Here is a 14,930-nt window from a genome sequence, read left to right as displayed (position 1 = left end):
AGAGTGAGAGAGAGTGCTGGACTGCTTCGTTTACATGCAGGCACCGTGGCAGTAAATTACGCATGACAATAATTCACCCAGGACTGGATCCACTCTCGACCCCCGAGAAAAATGGGGAGGCAGAGCGGCCTCACCCGGCTCCTGCACCTCCACCACCACCTCCACCTTCTTGTTGATCAATAAGAAGAAGAAGGAGAAGAAATAAGTGACGTGAAAGAGAAGAAACTAAAAGAGAAACTTACCAAAAAATACTTAATTTGGCGTTTGAGTCCTTCCCGTCCAAGAGTTGGAAAGACAAACAAAAGTTTACGATATTTATATAATTGTAATAATATAATTAGCATATTATTAATAAAATAATTATAGAAGTATTATAAAACAAAGTATTCCTCAAAAAAACACCAGAGCAAGCGACAAAAATCCAATGAAAAAGCTTAAAACGATTTAGTTGTGATTTCTTTTTGCTGCATCTGATTGTTTTTTTTGGGAGGATGGGGGGGGGGAGGAGGAGGAGGAGGGTGGAGGTGGGGGTGTAAGGAAGGGAAGAAGGGGGGGGGGGGTGCATAAACCAGTTCAGCCCCTTGATTGATGATTTAATTAGCCATACAGTGGCGAACTGCAGGAGGACAGGACACAAAATAATACTTTATTTACATAACCAATCACGGCGCTGCAAAGGTGGAGCTTCCTCTCTCTCTCTCTCTCTCTCCTCTCTCTCTCTCTCTCCGTGTGTGTGCGCGCGTGTGTGTGTGTGTGTGTGTCAGACATGGCCGAGATGGTTGACTTCTTTAATAAATGCGAGATTCATCCTGTTAAGTGGCGTCCAGCACGAAGAATCACTCTAATAATCCCGGAATATCCCCGTTGATGTTCCTACAATACTCCTGCGGGGACCCGCTGTGTGTCTCTCTGTAGTGACTTTACACTCACTTTATTGTACTTTACGGCTCCTTTAGTGTCATCTGAATATTCCTACAGAGGCTGCAGCTCCTCTCTGTCACTGCTGGATTACAGTGTGTGCAGACAGAGGTGCGTAATATCCCGCATTTTTTGATTTTGGAGTCATTTTCTGTTGTTTTTTTTTTGGTGCGTTTTCGCTTGAAAATGACTTGTGCAAATAAGCAGAAGCAGCGAGAATGTATTTTCCCTCCAGAGTGTGACTGTGTGTGTGGAGTTTACGCGCATTCCTTATTATGATGTACCTGCAAGCACGCGCTCACGCTGCAGGTACATCACAGGTAATAAAACAGCAATAATTTGGCGTTACGCAGCAGATGTTTTTAGCTTATTTTTCGCACAAAAATCAAAATATAAATTATTGTACAGGAGCTGAGGGAACATGTTCAGTTTTGATGAATTCTTTAAAACAAGTTAAATCACAGCAGAGCAAATGGAATCACTCACATGCAGGAAATTACGCACAGGACAGCAGAATTTCTCCTGGAAACAAGCGGAATTGTCCCAAAACACAGCACATTTTTACGCACAAAAAAAGAAAGAAAAGAAACAACATTTTTGCACTAAATGACAGCGTCCTGACAGACATTTTTTGCAGCGTAGATAAAAAGCCCAACGTCCCCAAACCTTTTGCAGTCGCAGCCAATTACAATAATGAAGAATATGTGGAGTCGCCTCCCCACCCCGGCTCCCTGCATCCCGCCGTATCAACCGTGCCATTTCTGCAAATTAAACGGAGTGGAAATAAGAAATAAAAGAAAAAAATCCTTACATGATTGCGGTCGGCGTGGACGCGCTCCAAGTTTCTCTCCCCCCATCCACTAACACTAACACACGACACACACACACACACACACACACACACACACACACTGATGCGAGGAGAAAGAGGGGGAAAAACACACACTGTCGCCTGTTTCTTTGCTCCGCGTCGAAGCCCGACATAGTTGGTTTCACTCAAAAAGAGAAGAGATGGAGGAAGAGAGAGGAGAGTGAGGGAAAGAAAAGAAGAGAGAGGGGGGAGAAAGAGAAGGAGGAAGGGAGGGGAGAGAAAGAGAGAGAGAGAGAGAGAGGAAAAAAAAAAAAACTTCAACCCAGAAGATGCTCACGTTTGGCTCTCCTCAATTATCCCCTCCCGTGAAGATAGGTGGCGTGCGTTTCAGGGGGCTTCTCCTCTGTGTTACACGGCAAAGAAAAGGAGGTGGAAAGAAAAAAAATGTCATTAGAAGAGGCGTAACACGTCAGTCCCTACCCAGGTTTGTTTCCTGGAGTGGGTGTAAGACATCAGTTGTAAACCTGCCCTAGCAGGAATAGCGGTCCCTCCCTCCTCCCAACTATTTCTAAGGCTTTATTTCTAAGGCTTTATTATCACCGGTGGAAAAGGATCCGCTCACCGACGCGCTCCGGTATCATCCTTTCCTCGCAACTCCTATATCCACGAGACACCTCTTTACACCCCCCCACAAAAAAAACAGGTATGTGCCTCCTTCACTTTTTTCCATTTCTCGCATTTTTCACAAGGTTTGGACGGTAAACTTCTTTCCCCCCCGTGCCAGAGTTGGAGCTCAACTTTTTGTCTTACCTGCACAGGTGGAGATAGGTGCGTTTGTTTTCATTTTTCTTCCCCCCCACACCTTCTTTTTTTATTCCAACTCCGCGGTGTAGAGGCGTCCTGGAAGCCGGGGAAAGTGGGCTTTTTGCGGGGCGTTTGGCGCTGCGTTCATCGCTGTATCCTTGGGAGGAGAAACAGCCGATATGCATCCCCGTTTTCTCCCCTCAGCTTGTGTTATATTAGCGTCTGTTTGTGTGCCCACAACAAACAAAACCTCTTGTCAATATTCACTTCTCCTAATAACGGTATTTGCGCTGATAAATTAGCAGGGCGAGCCGAGCGATTTGAGTCTTATCCGCTTTTGTTTTACGCGCGATTTGCGCCTTAAAGATTTTTATTTCTCGCAGTCCGGACTCATTTGGCACGCTCAGACAATTATTCCACATGTGTTATTTATTAGCTGCTGACAAGAAAGGGCTCGGGTTTTAGTTTATTAAACCTTGAAGTGCAATTTTCTCAGGCGAACCCAAGTGTTTATTGAAGTTCTCTGACTTTTAATCAGACCACAGAGTAGAGGGGGGCTCAGTCCAGGCTTGGGGCTCAGTCTCGCTGTTGCCGTCTCCAAACGCGGTGAGCTCTCTTGGATCTGACCCTAAAAATCTGACAGAAATTTGATTTATTAGCCTGTTTCGCGTTCTGTGCCAAAGCCGGGCTGAAGGGCGCAACAAAACAACGTGGCAGTTTTTAATTAAAATAAGTAAAATGATTTAATTCTGTTAAAAGTGGAGAAAAATACGAACCGGACTGTGAAACTTTCCTGAATGAATTAACAGTAAGTAGATTGTTTTTCCTCCTCGACGGGATGAATTGTGGTTTTTCCTTGTAAGAGAAAATATTATTCCCTTCTTCTTCTTCTTCCTCTTCTTCTTCCTCCTGCTGCTCACAGAGCTGAGAGCCGATCAGCTGAAAATCTAAATTAGATGGACACGGATCTCCCTCGCCGCTCCTTCTCATACTTTCACCCACGGCTCCTTTTTCCTTTTTTTTAAAAAAACAATCCGTCCCTCCATCTCCAACTTACATTTGCAGTTTCTTGTCGCGCGTCCGGCGCAAGTGGACCTCCACGCTAATATTGTTGGTGCTGCTCTCTCTCTCTCTCTCTCCCTGTGTGTGTGTGTGTGTTTCCCGTCAGATATCAAGCTGAAAATCAAGGAATCGAGTCCATGCGAGCTGCCATCTGATCCCACACACACTTATCAATGAAGCAAGAGATCATGGCGGATGGCCCGAGGTGTAAGAGGCGAAAACAAGCCAACCCGAGACGGAAAAACGGTAAGAAAACCCACAAACGAAGCAGTCGAGGAGGTGGAGGGGGGGTTGTGTTTTGGATGTAAGCCCGGGTTGAAGGTTTCCACTGCGGGTTCGGGGGTGTGTGAGGGTCCGCGGCTGGTGCTGGTGCGCATTGCTGCCTTCTCCCCTCTTTTTACGCAGGGATAAAGGGACCGCTATCCGGCAGAGAAACTGTGCGTAAATGCGTCCGTGTCGCAGCCTCACACGAGCCTTTGGATTGTGTGTAAAAACACAAAAAAGAGAGAAATTAAAATGTGTGTTTATTTCGCTGAGGTTGCGGAGAGGTTAGTTGGAAACTTGTGGATGTGGGGGGAAAGTTGTTGGTGCCGGTGGCTCGTTTTTCTCGCCGGGACAAGATCCGCCATGGGGGGACTGTGCAGCGCTCACTCAGAGCGACGCTGGCTGAGGGGCAGCACTCACGCTGCTCGGTGTAAAAGTCCAATCTTGTGACTTGAGTTGTGGTTTGCTTTTTAATCCTGGCATGCGTTAGCCGTGGTGTTTTTTTGTCTTTACGTGTGGGCCTTTACATCACCTCCACATGAGGCACATTTCAGCTGATTCACCCCCCAACAGTGTGGCTGTTTTCCGGGTGGAATAATTCACAGGGAGATGGCATGTTGGTTGTTTGCTTTAGTGCGTTTTTTTTGTTTACCTCTCATGTGTCAGTTTATTACAGTGGATGCATCATATATATATAAATCGGATGACACGTCCCGATAAATGCTGGACATTAATTGGGTCTGGACTTGGAGCGCTGGAGAGATTTGTTGCTTTTCTTTCTCCATTTGACTGCACAGTTTCCCACAAGAGGCAAATCTGCAGTGACATTTCCTGGCCCCGTTATTCCTGATTATTCCATATAGGCTCCAAAAGCTGAAGCAATGTGTGTGTGAGAGAGTGTGTGTGTGTGTGTGAGTGTGTGTGTGTGTGTGTGTGTAAAACATCGAGGCTGTGATTCAGCTGCTCACATTATTTGCTTTCTCCACAACAGTTTTTTTTAAATCTCTGCCCCCACAGGTTATTTATCTAGATCAGATTTCATTTATTGATCGCACAACCAATCGATGGCAGACAAGCATTTTGTTCCACATTAAATAGCACAGGAGCAGAACAGTGGAAGCTGCAGATCTCCAATAAATATATATATGTGTATGTATGTATATGTACATTTGCAGTTGAGGAGGAATAGAATAATAGCACACATTTGGAGACATGACAGCCTGTTCAGAAGCAGCCACCTGTTTTCAGCAGGGAGAGAAACCGGTGTTGGCTTTTGTACCAAATGTAGCATTTGATAAAATAATATTAGCAAAGCAAATATAATTTTCACACCCTTAAAAACCTGACAAGAGACGGCGAGCTTTGGCAGAGTGTGTAAAGAATATTTTTACCTCGTATAAAAAAAAAGAAACGTCTCCCAATCCAGGAGAGTGTACATTAAAAAAAAATAAAAAAAGATTTAATATCTTTTATTTTTTCTACCCCTGTCTGATGAAACCCCTCCTCCCCCTCCTCCTCCTGCCTCTTCCCCACTCCTTTCCCTCCCCTCCTCACCCCCTATCCTCCCCCCTGGGAATGCAGAGGCTTATTGAGGCTTGGCCACTCTCTCCTCTCTCCTCTCTCTGTCTCCCTGCCTGTCTCTCTGTCCTCTTCCTGCCTGGCTCTGTGGAGGGATGGCAGGGCAGGGCAGAAAAAGAGAAAAGCGTGTGTGTGACGGGCCCCGGCAGGAAACTAACACAAAAAAAACACACAAAAAACGCCTCGAAATGCACCAAGAAATGCACACACACACAGAGAAAAGGCTTTTTTTTTTCTTAATTCTGTCCTCCAGATGGACTCCAGACTCGTCCGTCTCTTAAGTAACGAATCAGATGAATATACACAAATGTGAAATGTGAACAATTAGAGCTAATTCCTCTGTTGGTGCTGGTGTGTGAGCAGAGCATGTTTTGATGTAAATTATAATTTGCGTGCCACCTGTAATTATTTTCCTTTAGTTTTTGATGCTCTCTGATTAAATTCCTCGTCCCCTCGCAGAAAGAATACCTCGAATTGTTGGGATTATTATTATTTTTATTTTTTTTCAATATGGAAGAGGGCATTGCAGCATTCTTGCCAATTAGTATTAATGAGGCGTTTGCTCACTAAGTTGTCTAACCAATGACATTCTCATCCAGATGACTGTTGGCCTTCAGGGTTGGAGGTGCTACAGTAGCTTCGCTCGCTCACTGCCCGGCCTGTCATGTGGTATTTAACCACAGTTCATGACTTATCCCCCTCCTCGTCCAAAGCCTTCCTGCACGCCGCTGCGAAAAGCCTCTGTCTTCCAGCTGATGCGCTCTGAAATGGCAGCAAATACTTAAAACCTGAGAAATTACATTTTTTCTCTCCCCCCCCCCCCCCCCCTCCTTCCCTACTGTTACACCGCTACAAAAACCCCTTCTCCTCTCCTGGTGTGAAACTTGATCTCGGCAGCGTGAAGTGTTTGAGAGTTTTTGGCCCTCGCCAGGTGTTGCTTGTCACATCCAGCTGTGGGCGCCCAACAGAAAAGGCGCTCGCACACCTGTCCTTTATTTTCTTATTACCCAACCGGCGCGAGCATCAAAAAAAATAAAAGACGCAGCCTGTTTAGAAAACAAATGGTTGTTGATCGTGTTGTTGTTTGATGCCGACTCTTTTGTCTGAGAAAAAAAAGATGAAAGAGAAGATACAGATGTTGCGTAATTTTTTTTCTTAGAGTGTTTTCCGTAAACTCGGCGTCAACCAGTTTTTGAAGAAGCTTCTTTTTTTTTATTTTCCTCGGCACCCCAGGTGACATTTCGGTGTCGGGACATACCCTCGGAAACGCTCCGATTACATAATCTGAAGAAGAAGAAGAGGCAGAAAGACGAGGCCAATCTCCTTCTCCCTCCCTCCTCTCTCTCACGCTCTTCCTCTCTCTGGCTGCTGGAGTTTGATATAATAGTCTGAATGTGGTTATCACAGATTCACGCTTAAGGTGGAGGAAAAATAGGGGGGGGTAGCCTCGCTTTCAGTCCCAGACAATGCCACATTTCTGCCAGTCTAAACAATTCGTCCATCTCTATTATTCCTCTGCCTTTTTTTAAAGTTGTGTTCGCAGCTCCCGCGGTAGAAAACAGGGAGGAGGGTGGTTGAGGGGGGGAGGCAGGACAAGGTGCTGCCTTTCTTCCTCTTCTTCTCTCGCCCCCCCCTCCTTCCTCTTTCCTGCCTTGTCCCATCCACCAGCCTCCCTCCCTCCCTCCCTCCCTCCCTCCCTTCCTCAAGGTAGGGGCAGCTTTCTGCCACCGTCATGAGTAAAAAAAGGGGGTGGTGGAGGGGGGACGGAGAAGAAAAAGAGGGGAGGAGGAGGGCAGGTTTCGCAGGGCGCTCGCGGACAATTGATTGTCAGTGGTAATGTGTTTCATTTACATGTTTATACCGTCAATAGTGGCAGGGGGTTGTCCACCGCGCCATTCACTCGCTGCCATTCCCATACGGGTTGGCAATTCAGCCAAAGCAAGACACCTTCCACTCCTGATGGCTTCCTTTTTATTTATTTCTCTTTGGTAGGAAAAGAAGCAGAGAAAAGTGTTCTGCGGTGCATTCATGTTGAGGGAAATAAGGGATTATTTTGTTTAAGCAAGTGAAATAATTACTGTGAGATATTACAGGGGCCGGCAGGATGTCGCTGTGCAGCAGGGGGGCCTGTTGTGCTCAGAGTGTCGTGGTGTGCAGGACCGGCAGATAGCCGGGGATGGAGTATTTTTATAACGTCGGGCCTCGTGGTCGAATCAAAATAGACACGTTCCAATTACCCCATGTAAAACGGCTAGCAGGTTTCCCTCAACGCAGGCTAATAAGGAGGCATATTTGTCCTGTCACAACTACACATTGCACTTTGGCGTGCTGCGTGAGGCCTTATTATTTTTTCCGGAGCGTACGGTAGCTTTTTTTTTTTGCATCACTTGATTTTTTCTTCTTCTTCTTCTTCGTCTTCTTCTTCCCTCTCCCTCGGCTGCAGTCGTCACGAGCTAAATATATCCATCTGCTCAAAGTGTGTGAGTCAAGTGTATATAGCCAAGCACATAAAAATGAATGGACTTCCCCCCCTCTTACAAGATCATTGTGATTTCAAGCATGGCGTCGGTGTATATAGGAGCAGGAGGATGTGTTCCCTTTGGGTAACAGTGTCATTTCTGAAAAGGGAAATATTTCTTGTCAGGAGGTGCCTGGAGTATTTACACTTATTGTAATTATTTTATTTTATTATATTGTGCGTGTGTGTGTTGAGAGAGAGACAGTGCAGATACAGTCGTCGCAGTGTGATATCTTCGGCTTTTTCAAGCTGATATGTTATTCAACAAATCCTCTAATATGTGCTTTCCACAAGGAATTAAATCAGGAATGTAGCTCAGCAACAGCAGCTTCGCTCCCCACACACACACACAACAGCAACACACATGCACAGTTTTTTTCACGCTTTGATAAGGCAGATAAAAGCAAATAGCATGGCTTGTGGCTGTACACCCCCCCCACCCCCTCCTCCAATACTCTCCAACACACACACACACACACACACACACACAAACTAATGATCATCTCAACTCCATCCTGGACACTGGACAGAAAACTTCCATCCCTCCTCCTCTTCCCCCCCCAAAAAAAAAATCTCCCAAAAAACATTTTTGACACATTTCCTCCTTTTTTTTTTTTTTTTTTTTTAATTCTTCCTTTTTTTTTCCTCGTTCTTCCTCCGTCGACCGCCCTGCTTGTGTGAAGATATTTTTCGCCTGGCGGCCAGAGAACACACACTTGCAGAGGCACCGCGAGCCCGGACCCCTGACACCGCGGGTCTTTGGAATGCCTTAGGTACGATTTCACTTTCGCTCACATCAATGCTGACCTGAATGCCTTTCATATCTGATCCGCCGTGTCTCTCCTGGTAAACATCCCCCGGGGGGAGAACAAAGAAAGGAGCTCCTCTTCTTCTTCTTCTTCCCTCTTAATCACAATTCAGCCCCCTTTCGCCGCCAGCAGCAGGGCTACACATTTGCATTCAGCATCAGAAAAAGGGCCTGAGATGAAAAGGGGGGCGAGGAAAGAAAAAAAAAAAAAAAAAGGAGAGCGAGAGAGGAGAGGAGGAAAAAAAAAGAAGAAGAAGAGGAAGGGAAAAAAATAGGGAAAGGGTGGTGGTGGTGGTGGGTGGGTGGTGGAGAGAAATAACTAGGGTGTTTGTGGTTGTTTGTTGGTCGTCCCCTGGTTACAAGCCTTTTATAGCCCTCCCTACTCTAGCAGGGACCCAGGCCCCTCCTGACAGACAGATAGTGTTACGAGATGGCATGCCCACACTATTCGTGGCGACTCACACTTAAGAAGAAGAAGAAGAAGAAGAAGAGAAAAAATCCTCGCTACGACCGACTGGATTGTGTCTTAAAGAAAAGGCGAGAGAGGAGTTTGGGAGCAGGTGTCTTCGCGATGCGCTCCGAAAAACTTCTTCGAAAAAATGTAAAAATGTCGGCGCACTTTCCCCCGAATTCCTTTAATGCACCACGATGATTTTTGTAAACACACACAATACGGTTTTTACGTGTTATCAGAGTGATTAGCAGGATATCTTTATCATCTGATTCCCACGATGGATGTATGCAAATCTTAAGCAAAGATGGGGAGATGGAGGAGGGGAGGTGTGGGTGGGGGGGTACCTCATGTGATATGGATTCCAGTTTTCTTTCTTCCCCTTTCTCTTTTCTTTTCCTCACCCAGAACTTTTTTTTTTTCTCCTTTTTGGTTAAGAAGAAGGATTATCGGTACACCTTCCCTCCCTCCTCCTCCTGGCCAAGCTGCGCAAGGATTTAGGCAGATTTACTTCAGCAAACACCTTTGGACACTGGGGGGAAAGTAGGAGTCTGTTTGCAAAAGGGGCCTTTTGTTCCGAGAGGTTCTGGATAATGCCTTACCAGGCAGCCATGATATTAACCCGTGCTTTGGAGGAATCGGGGTTGAGGTGGCGGTTGCAGGAGGAGGGAGGGGGGGTTAACTCTTTGTATGACAACTCTTTGCTGTCCGTGGCCATCCATCCCTCCTTTGTAAAAAAAATCTCTCTAAGCTGCCTTGCTTGTGCTTGTTTTGGTAAAAAAAAAGAAAGAAAATTCCTGTGATTTTTCTGATGGGACCGCTCGGTTTTTGGAAAAGCTGCAGAAGTTACAGTGTATTTAGGGGTGATGCACACTCACACACACAAACACACACACAAAACACACACACACACACATACACAGAGAGAACTGCCACTGCCAAGAACGATGAAAGCGAGAGCGGTGGCTGGGATCCGTTGCCTGACTAACACCGAGGCATGAATCAGCCAATAGTGAGCCAACTCTGCCCCTGTGACTTCCCTTTATGTTTAAACGGCAATAATGATGCATCGTCCAAAACAATGTGGTGACACAGGCGGCGACGACGTGGCATTCCCCGCGTGCTTTTGGCCTTAATCTTTTTGTTTTTTTTGCATTTTGTTTATGCATCGTAGAAATAGAAGGAGAAGGCAGTCGTACATGTAAACCAGTGCTGAAGTTTTTTTTCCTGCATGGCAGCTGAACTGTTGCTGAACTCCTTCTTCTTCCCCCAGAAGGAATTGCCTCAGAAAAAAAAAAAATCAGGCTTTTGCTCGCCTTTTAGCCACTTGAAACTATAGCGAGCGCTCGGCTGTATCCACTCGAGATGTTAAAAGTTAAATTACGCCCTGATGAGCTTCAGTGTTTGGGTCTGCTGCTGCTGATTGTCTGGAGGTGGACGAGTCAGGACGGTGTGAAAGAGGCAGGGATGGAGAGTGATGGAGCAAAGGTGACAGACTTCAAGGTGGCGGCGGCGTTCTGCCTGTCGAGCCCTGACCCGCCTCCCTCCATCCATCCCTTGTTTTTTCTCAGGATTTGACAGGTCGCATCAACTCCCCCCCTCTTTTTTTACGCCTGTTCTGCGACACGCCAGTCTAAGTAAAGTTGCAATGCAGTCAGATGTCTTTCTCCTGCTTCCCTGACTTTATTTCATGCCTTCTTGCTTGTTTTCTCCTTTTTTTTCCTCCTCCCCTCTCATCCTCTTGTTTTCTCCTTTCACTCTCTGCGATTTTGACAAAAAAAAGGCAAACACAGAAATTGAAACTTCAGTGGTCCGGCAAATAATTGCATGCATTTTAGACTTTTTCATTTTACGTGTGTACACTCTTTACCCCTAAGCCGACATGTTTTATGCATTGCGTAGGAGGGGGAATGCATTTTTGAAATATCATGCCTCATTTGAGTCTTTCTCGAGTGAAAATGCAAAGTCTTTATTTGGCCCATCCGTTCCGTCTCGTCCTGCTGTTTGCACTTATTCAGTTGCTGCGCCGCAGTCTCGCCTGTGATTTTTCGACATTTTTCCACGCGTTCGACTTTTTTTTCTCCCATTTGCGAGGGAGTCTGGGCGCGACAGACGACAGGTTGCTGAGCAGGTGTAAACTAACATTCGGATTTCATAATCAAATGGCAGGGGGGCGAGAAACAACTTTAAAAACACCTTCGGTTGCCGAAACAATGGTATATGTGTGCATGTGCATCCGTCTGGATGGCAACTGCTCCACCGAATGAAATGCAGTTTTTAATATCCCTTTAATCCACGTATACCTTTCAGATTTACACTTTTTGGAATGATATTTTGCTGATTTTACGGTGTTTACTTCGGGTTATTTGATTAGTGTAAAGTCTCCCACCGTCTTCCTGTAGATATCGCTCGTGTTTGGTCGTATTCAGGACAGGTCGGGTCAAATGTTTTGCCTTTAACAAACTGGATTGTGTCGTAATAGAGCAACAGAAGAAACAGATATAGATTAAATCAAAAGGAGGCTCGCATCACAGCTGGTTGGTGCTTGTGTGTGAATGCAGTCCTGCTCTGTGTGTGTGTGTGTGTGTTATCGCTGCTGTCAAGCGTAAAACAGGCCACAGCTTCATGACGTTTCCAAGGAAGAAGGAGCAAAAAAAAAAAAAGTAATCACCTCAATCGCCCATTAAAATGATTTTCCCCCTCCATTTTCCCCCTCTGTGCGGCAGCTGCTTCAGAGATGACACCTTTGTGCAAACAAGTGTTGAAAGCAGCCTCCAGTTTTTCTGCTCTGATGTCGGCACCGCTGATCTGCAAGCGCCGCTCGCTGCCACATGTGCACACACACACATTTAGGGAAACGCTCACACACGCGCACACACACACGTGCACGCTCTTTGATGTATGTTTGATTGTCGGGTGGAAGAGCTCTTCTGGCAAGGTCACGGCCGCGTGGAACAATCAATAACAGATCACCAGATTAAGGCACGGTGACATCTGGAAATCTAGGCCCTCTTTCCACATACGACTCCACACATCTCGCAGCGCACCGTGCTACCTTTAATTCAGGATAATAGAACATGCTATTTGATCAGGGCTCGCTTTCTTACTTTGGTTCATTATTCAGGAGGTGTCCCGCTTCCCCTCGCCACCTAAGTGCACCCCTCTCGCTACCTCTTTCTTTCTTTTTTTTTTATTTAACGAGGGCTTGTCTGCTTTCGTTTGTGCTCCGGTTTCCCCACCGTCTCGCGTGGAAGTAAATTCAGATGTGTTATCTCAATTTAATTGCAGCCGATTGCCAAGCGAGATTAGGACGAAAATTAGGTCATTTTGCGGTTGCACAAATTTCACTCACTTCCACGCTTTTCATCTCGCCGTTGATCAAGCACCTTCTTAAGCGGAGGTTGCAGGGAAAAGAAGAGGAAATGGTCAGAAATTACGCTCTGGTCCTCTTGTTATTCAAACATACATTTAACCTTTGGCAAGAGTGAGTCAAGGAGAGCTGAAACATGGAAGGAGGAGGAGGTGGAGGGAGGGGGGAGCGCATCTTCCCCGTTAAATGTCATCTGTGGTGCAGTCAGTGGACATGTGTAGCAAAGTCGACCCTGTTAAAAACTCTGAGAGGTGAATTCACGTGTTAATGAGTTGTGACTGGAGAGGGAGCCCCCTCTCGTGTCCCGCCGCTGTCAAACGCGAATGTCAAACAAACACCTCCTCAGGTAGCGGGGGGATAATCACACCGACAGGCCTGTCCTCAGCCTTTCTGACACGCAGGACAAACAGGGGCTGAGGCTGCAGCACGGAGGAGCTTTTCCGTGGTTTCAGGGCTGCAGCTCGGCTCTGGGTTTTGGGGCAAGGTGGTCAAGCAGGAGGTCAGGGATTTACGGGGGAAGTGTGTTTAATACGTGACAGTAAATTAAACACTGGGAGGTTTTGAGTCCTGACAGGGCCGAGCTCTTTGGGGTTGCGGTTGTAGCTTTGGTTTGGGTGACAAAGCAAGAATCTAGGATTTGGTTTGGACGAGGCACTGGAGCAGAATTTCAGGGATGGATGCTTTGTGATTATTTTCATTATCGACTTCTTAAAGTCATGATGAAGTGATAAAACTGAGGTTTGAGCGGTTGTGGTTATAATTTGATATTGACGCCTCAGTTTTTTGGCTCAAAGGCGACTGATTGACGACTGAATTTGAAGCTGGCTGCAGAGGGCTGGATGGGTATTTCCTGACCTAGAAACCTTGTGGGAGATTGGGTCAGATATGGAGACTGGAGCTCAGATTAGGCCTTGTGACTCAGCCTGATCTTTAGTTTAGGTCAAGGCTTTATGACTCGAGGGCCTGAGGTTGTTTTTTGGTTTAAATGTTTTGTACATTCTGAGTGGTTTCGCCTGTGGGGATTGGTTTTGAAGTCAAGGATGCGACTCTGCTTCTTTCTGTCTTTTTCTTTCCTGCATTGCTGTATTTTAAAACTTGCAGAATTTGTTCTGTTGCACCGTGAAGTCATTAGTTAGACGCCTTAAATGTGAATAACGAGAAGGAGATCTTGTCTAGTTTAGCCAGAAGTCCATTTTAGTTCATTCTCGGACCTTTTCTGCCTTCAAACTTTGCCTTCCGTCTGGGCCTCCCGTGCATTTCCCCCCCACCTCTGCTTTCATCTGTCCCACCAGCCAGCCAGTCAGTCAGTCATCTAACCAGTCAGCCCACTCTAATTACTTCTCCCCCACCCAAGGGAAGCTACTTCCTTATCGCCCGGCCGTCTTGCTACAGCATTCCTGAGATAAATTCCCCACCACTTTGTTATTCTTACTACTTAGGGGTATTGGAATTAGCATGTCCATCAAAGCGGACCTTGTACTCTGCCTTTTTTCTCACACCCCCCCCTCACGACCTTATCAGTGGTCATACATTATAGCCGGGCACGGGACGTGCCCACGGGCTGCAGAGGTGAATAACGGACAGAGGTATCGAGCCGTGTGTCTGACATCAAAGACTGAGGGATGACGGAGCGATGCAAATGTGCCGCTCGTGGCGCTTTTGCTGCAGCCTGGCCTTTTGGAAGCGCAGGTACTTGAGGGCTGCGTGGTTAAAGGATTCGTCAGATTGCACTCTGCGGTCCAGGTAGCTGCAGCGCATGTGTCCTTTCATATCCTGTGTTTGTATTCAAGGGAAAAACGGTGCATTAAAGAGCTCCCCGCGTTGCCAAAAAGCTGTCATTTTACACACCGAGTGAGTCTCGCAACCTTTTAGCCCCTTCATACCTGTTTAAACCTCCACTTGGCAATTTCAAACACGCACAAGCATCCCTGGGTAAATAATCAGAGCTCCATTCATCCCTGCAAACCCCACTTTTTTTTTGCAGATGTGCGGGTTTGATGGAGCTTCCTTCCTTCCTTCCTTCCTTCCGCTCCTCGCCGTATGTTTCCCAACATGGTTTATACCTCAACAGCAAGCAGACGCCGCCTTATAAACTGGCAATCACAGTATCCCTAATGTTATTACTTTTCATAATTAGTTACAGCAACACTCATTCCACGACTGGCGGAAAGGAGTATTCCTTAGTAATTAAGGTAATGAAATATTCATTTATGCTACCTTTTCAGCAGTCTCACAAATGAGCCAGCCATGCTTAATGTCCGCCCTGCCTCTGATTTTATTATGATGGCAGACTGGCACATCTGCAATTAGTACTCGCACTGACAGTTAGCGTTTTTTGCGCGGGGC

At 46.3% G+C, this 14,930-nt stretch overlaps 1 protein-coding gene across 2 annotated transcripts in view; it reads left to right on the top strand.

The window, feature by feature from the left end:
* The first annotated feature begins 2,203 nt into the window (after window positions 1–2,203).
* The window catches only part of zeb2b (zinc finger E-box binding homeobox 2b), a 90,644-nt gene continuing 77,917 nt past the window's right edge, over window positions 2,204–14,930 (top strand). For both annotated transcript variants that reach the window (XM_073462390.1, XM_073462389.1), the window contains exons 1-2: window positions 2,204–2,432; window positions 3,702–3,841. In XM_073462390.1, the coding sequence (XP_073318491.1) occupies window positions 3,769–3,841 (73 nt within the window). In that variant the 5' untranslated portion in view covers window positions 2,204–2,432; window positions 3,702–3,768. The remainder of the gene's footprint in view (window positions 2,433–3,701; window positions 3,842–14,930) is intronic.

Source organism: Pagrus major, chromosome 24, assembly GCF_040436345.1.
Source record: "Pagrus major chromosome 24, Pma_NU_1.0".
Taxonomy (NCBI): Eukaryota; Metazoa; Chordata; class Actinopteri; order Spariformes; family Sparidae; genus Pagrus; species Pagrus major.
The sequence above is the reverse complement of the archived record's forward strand: the minus strand, read 5'-3'. Positions and strand labels throughout refer to the sequence as shown.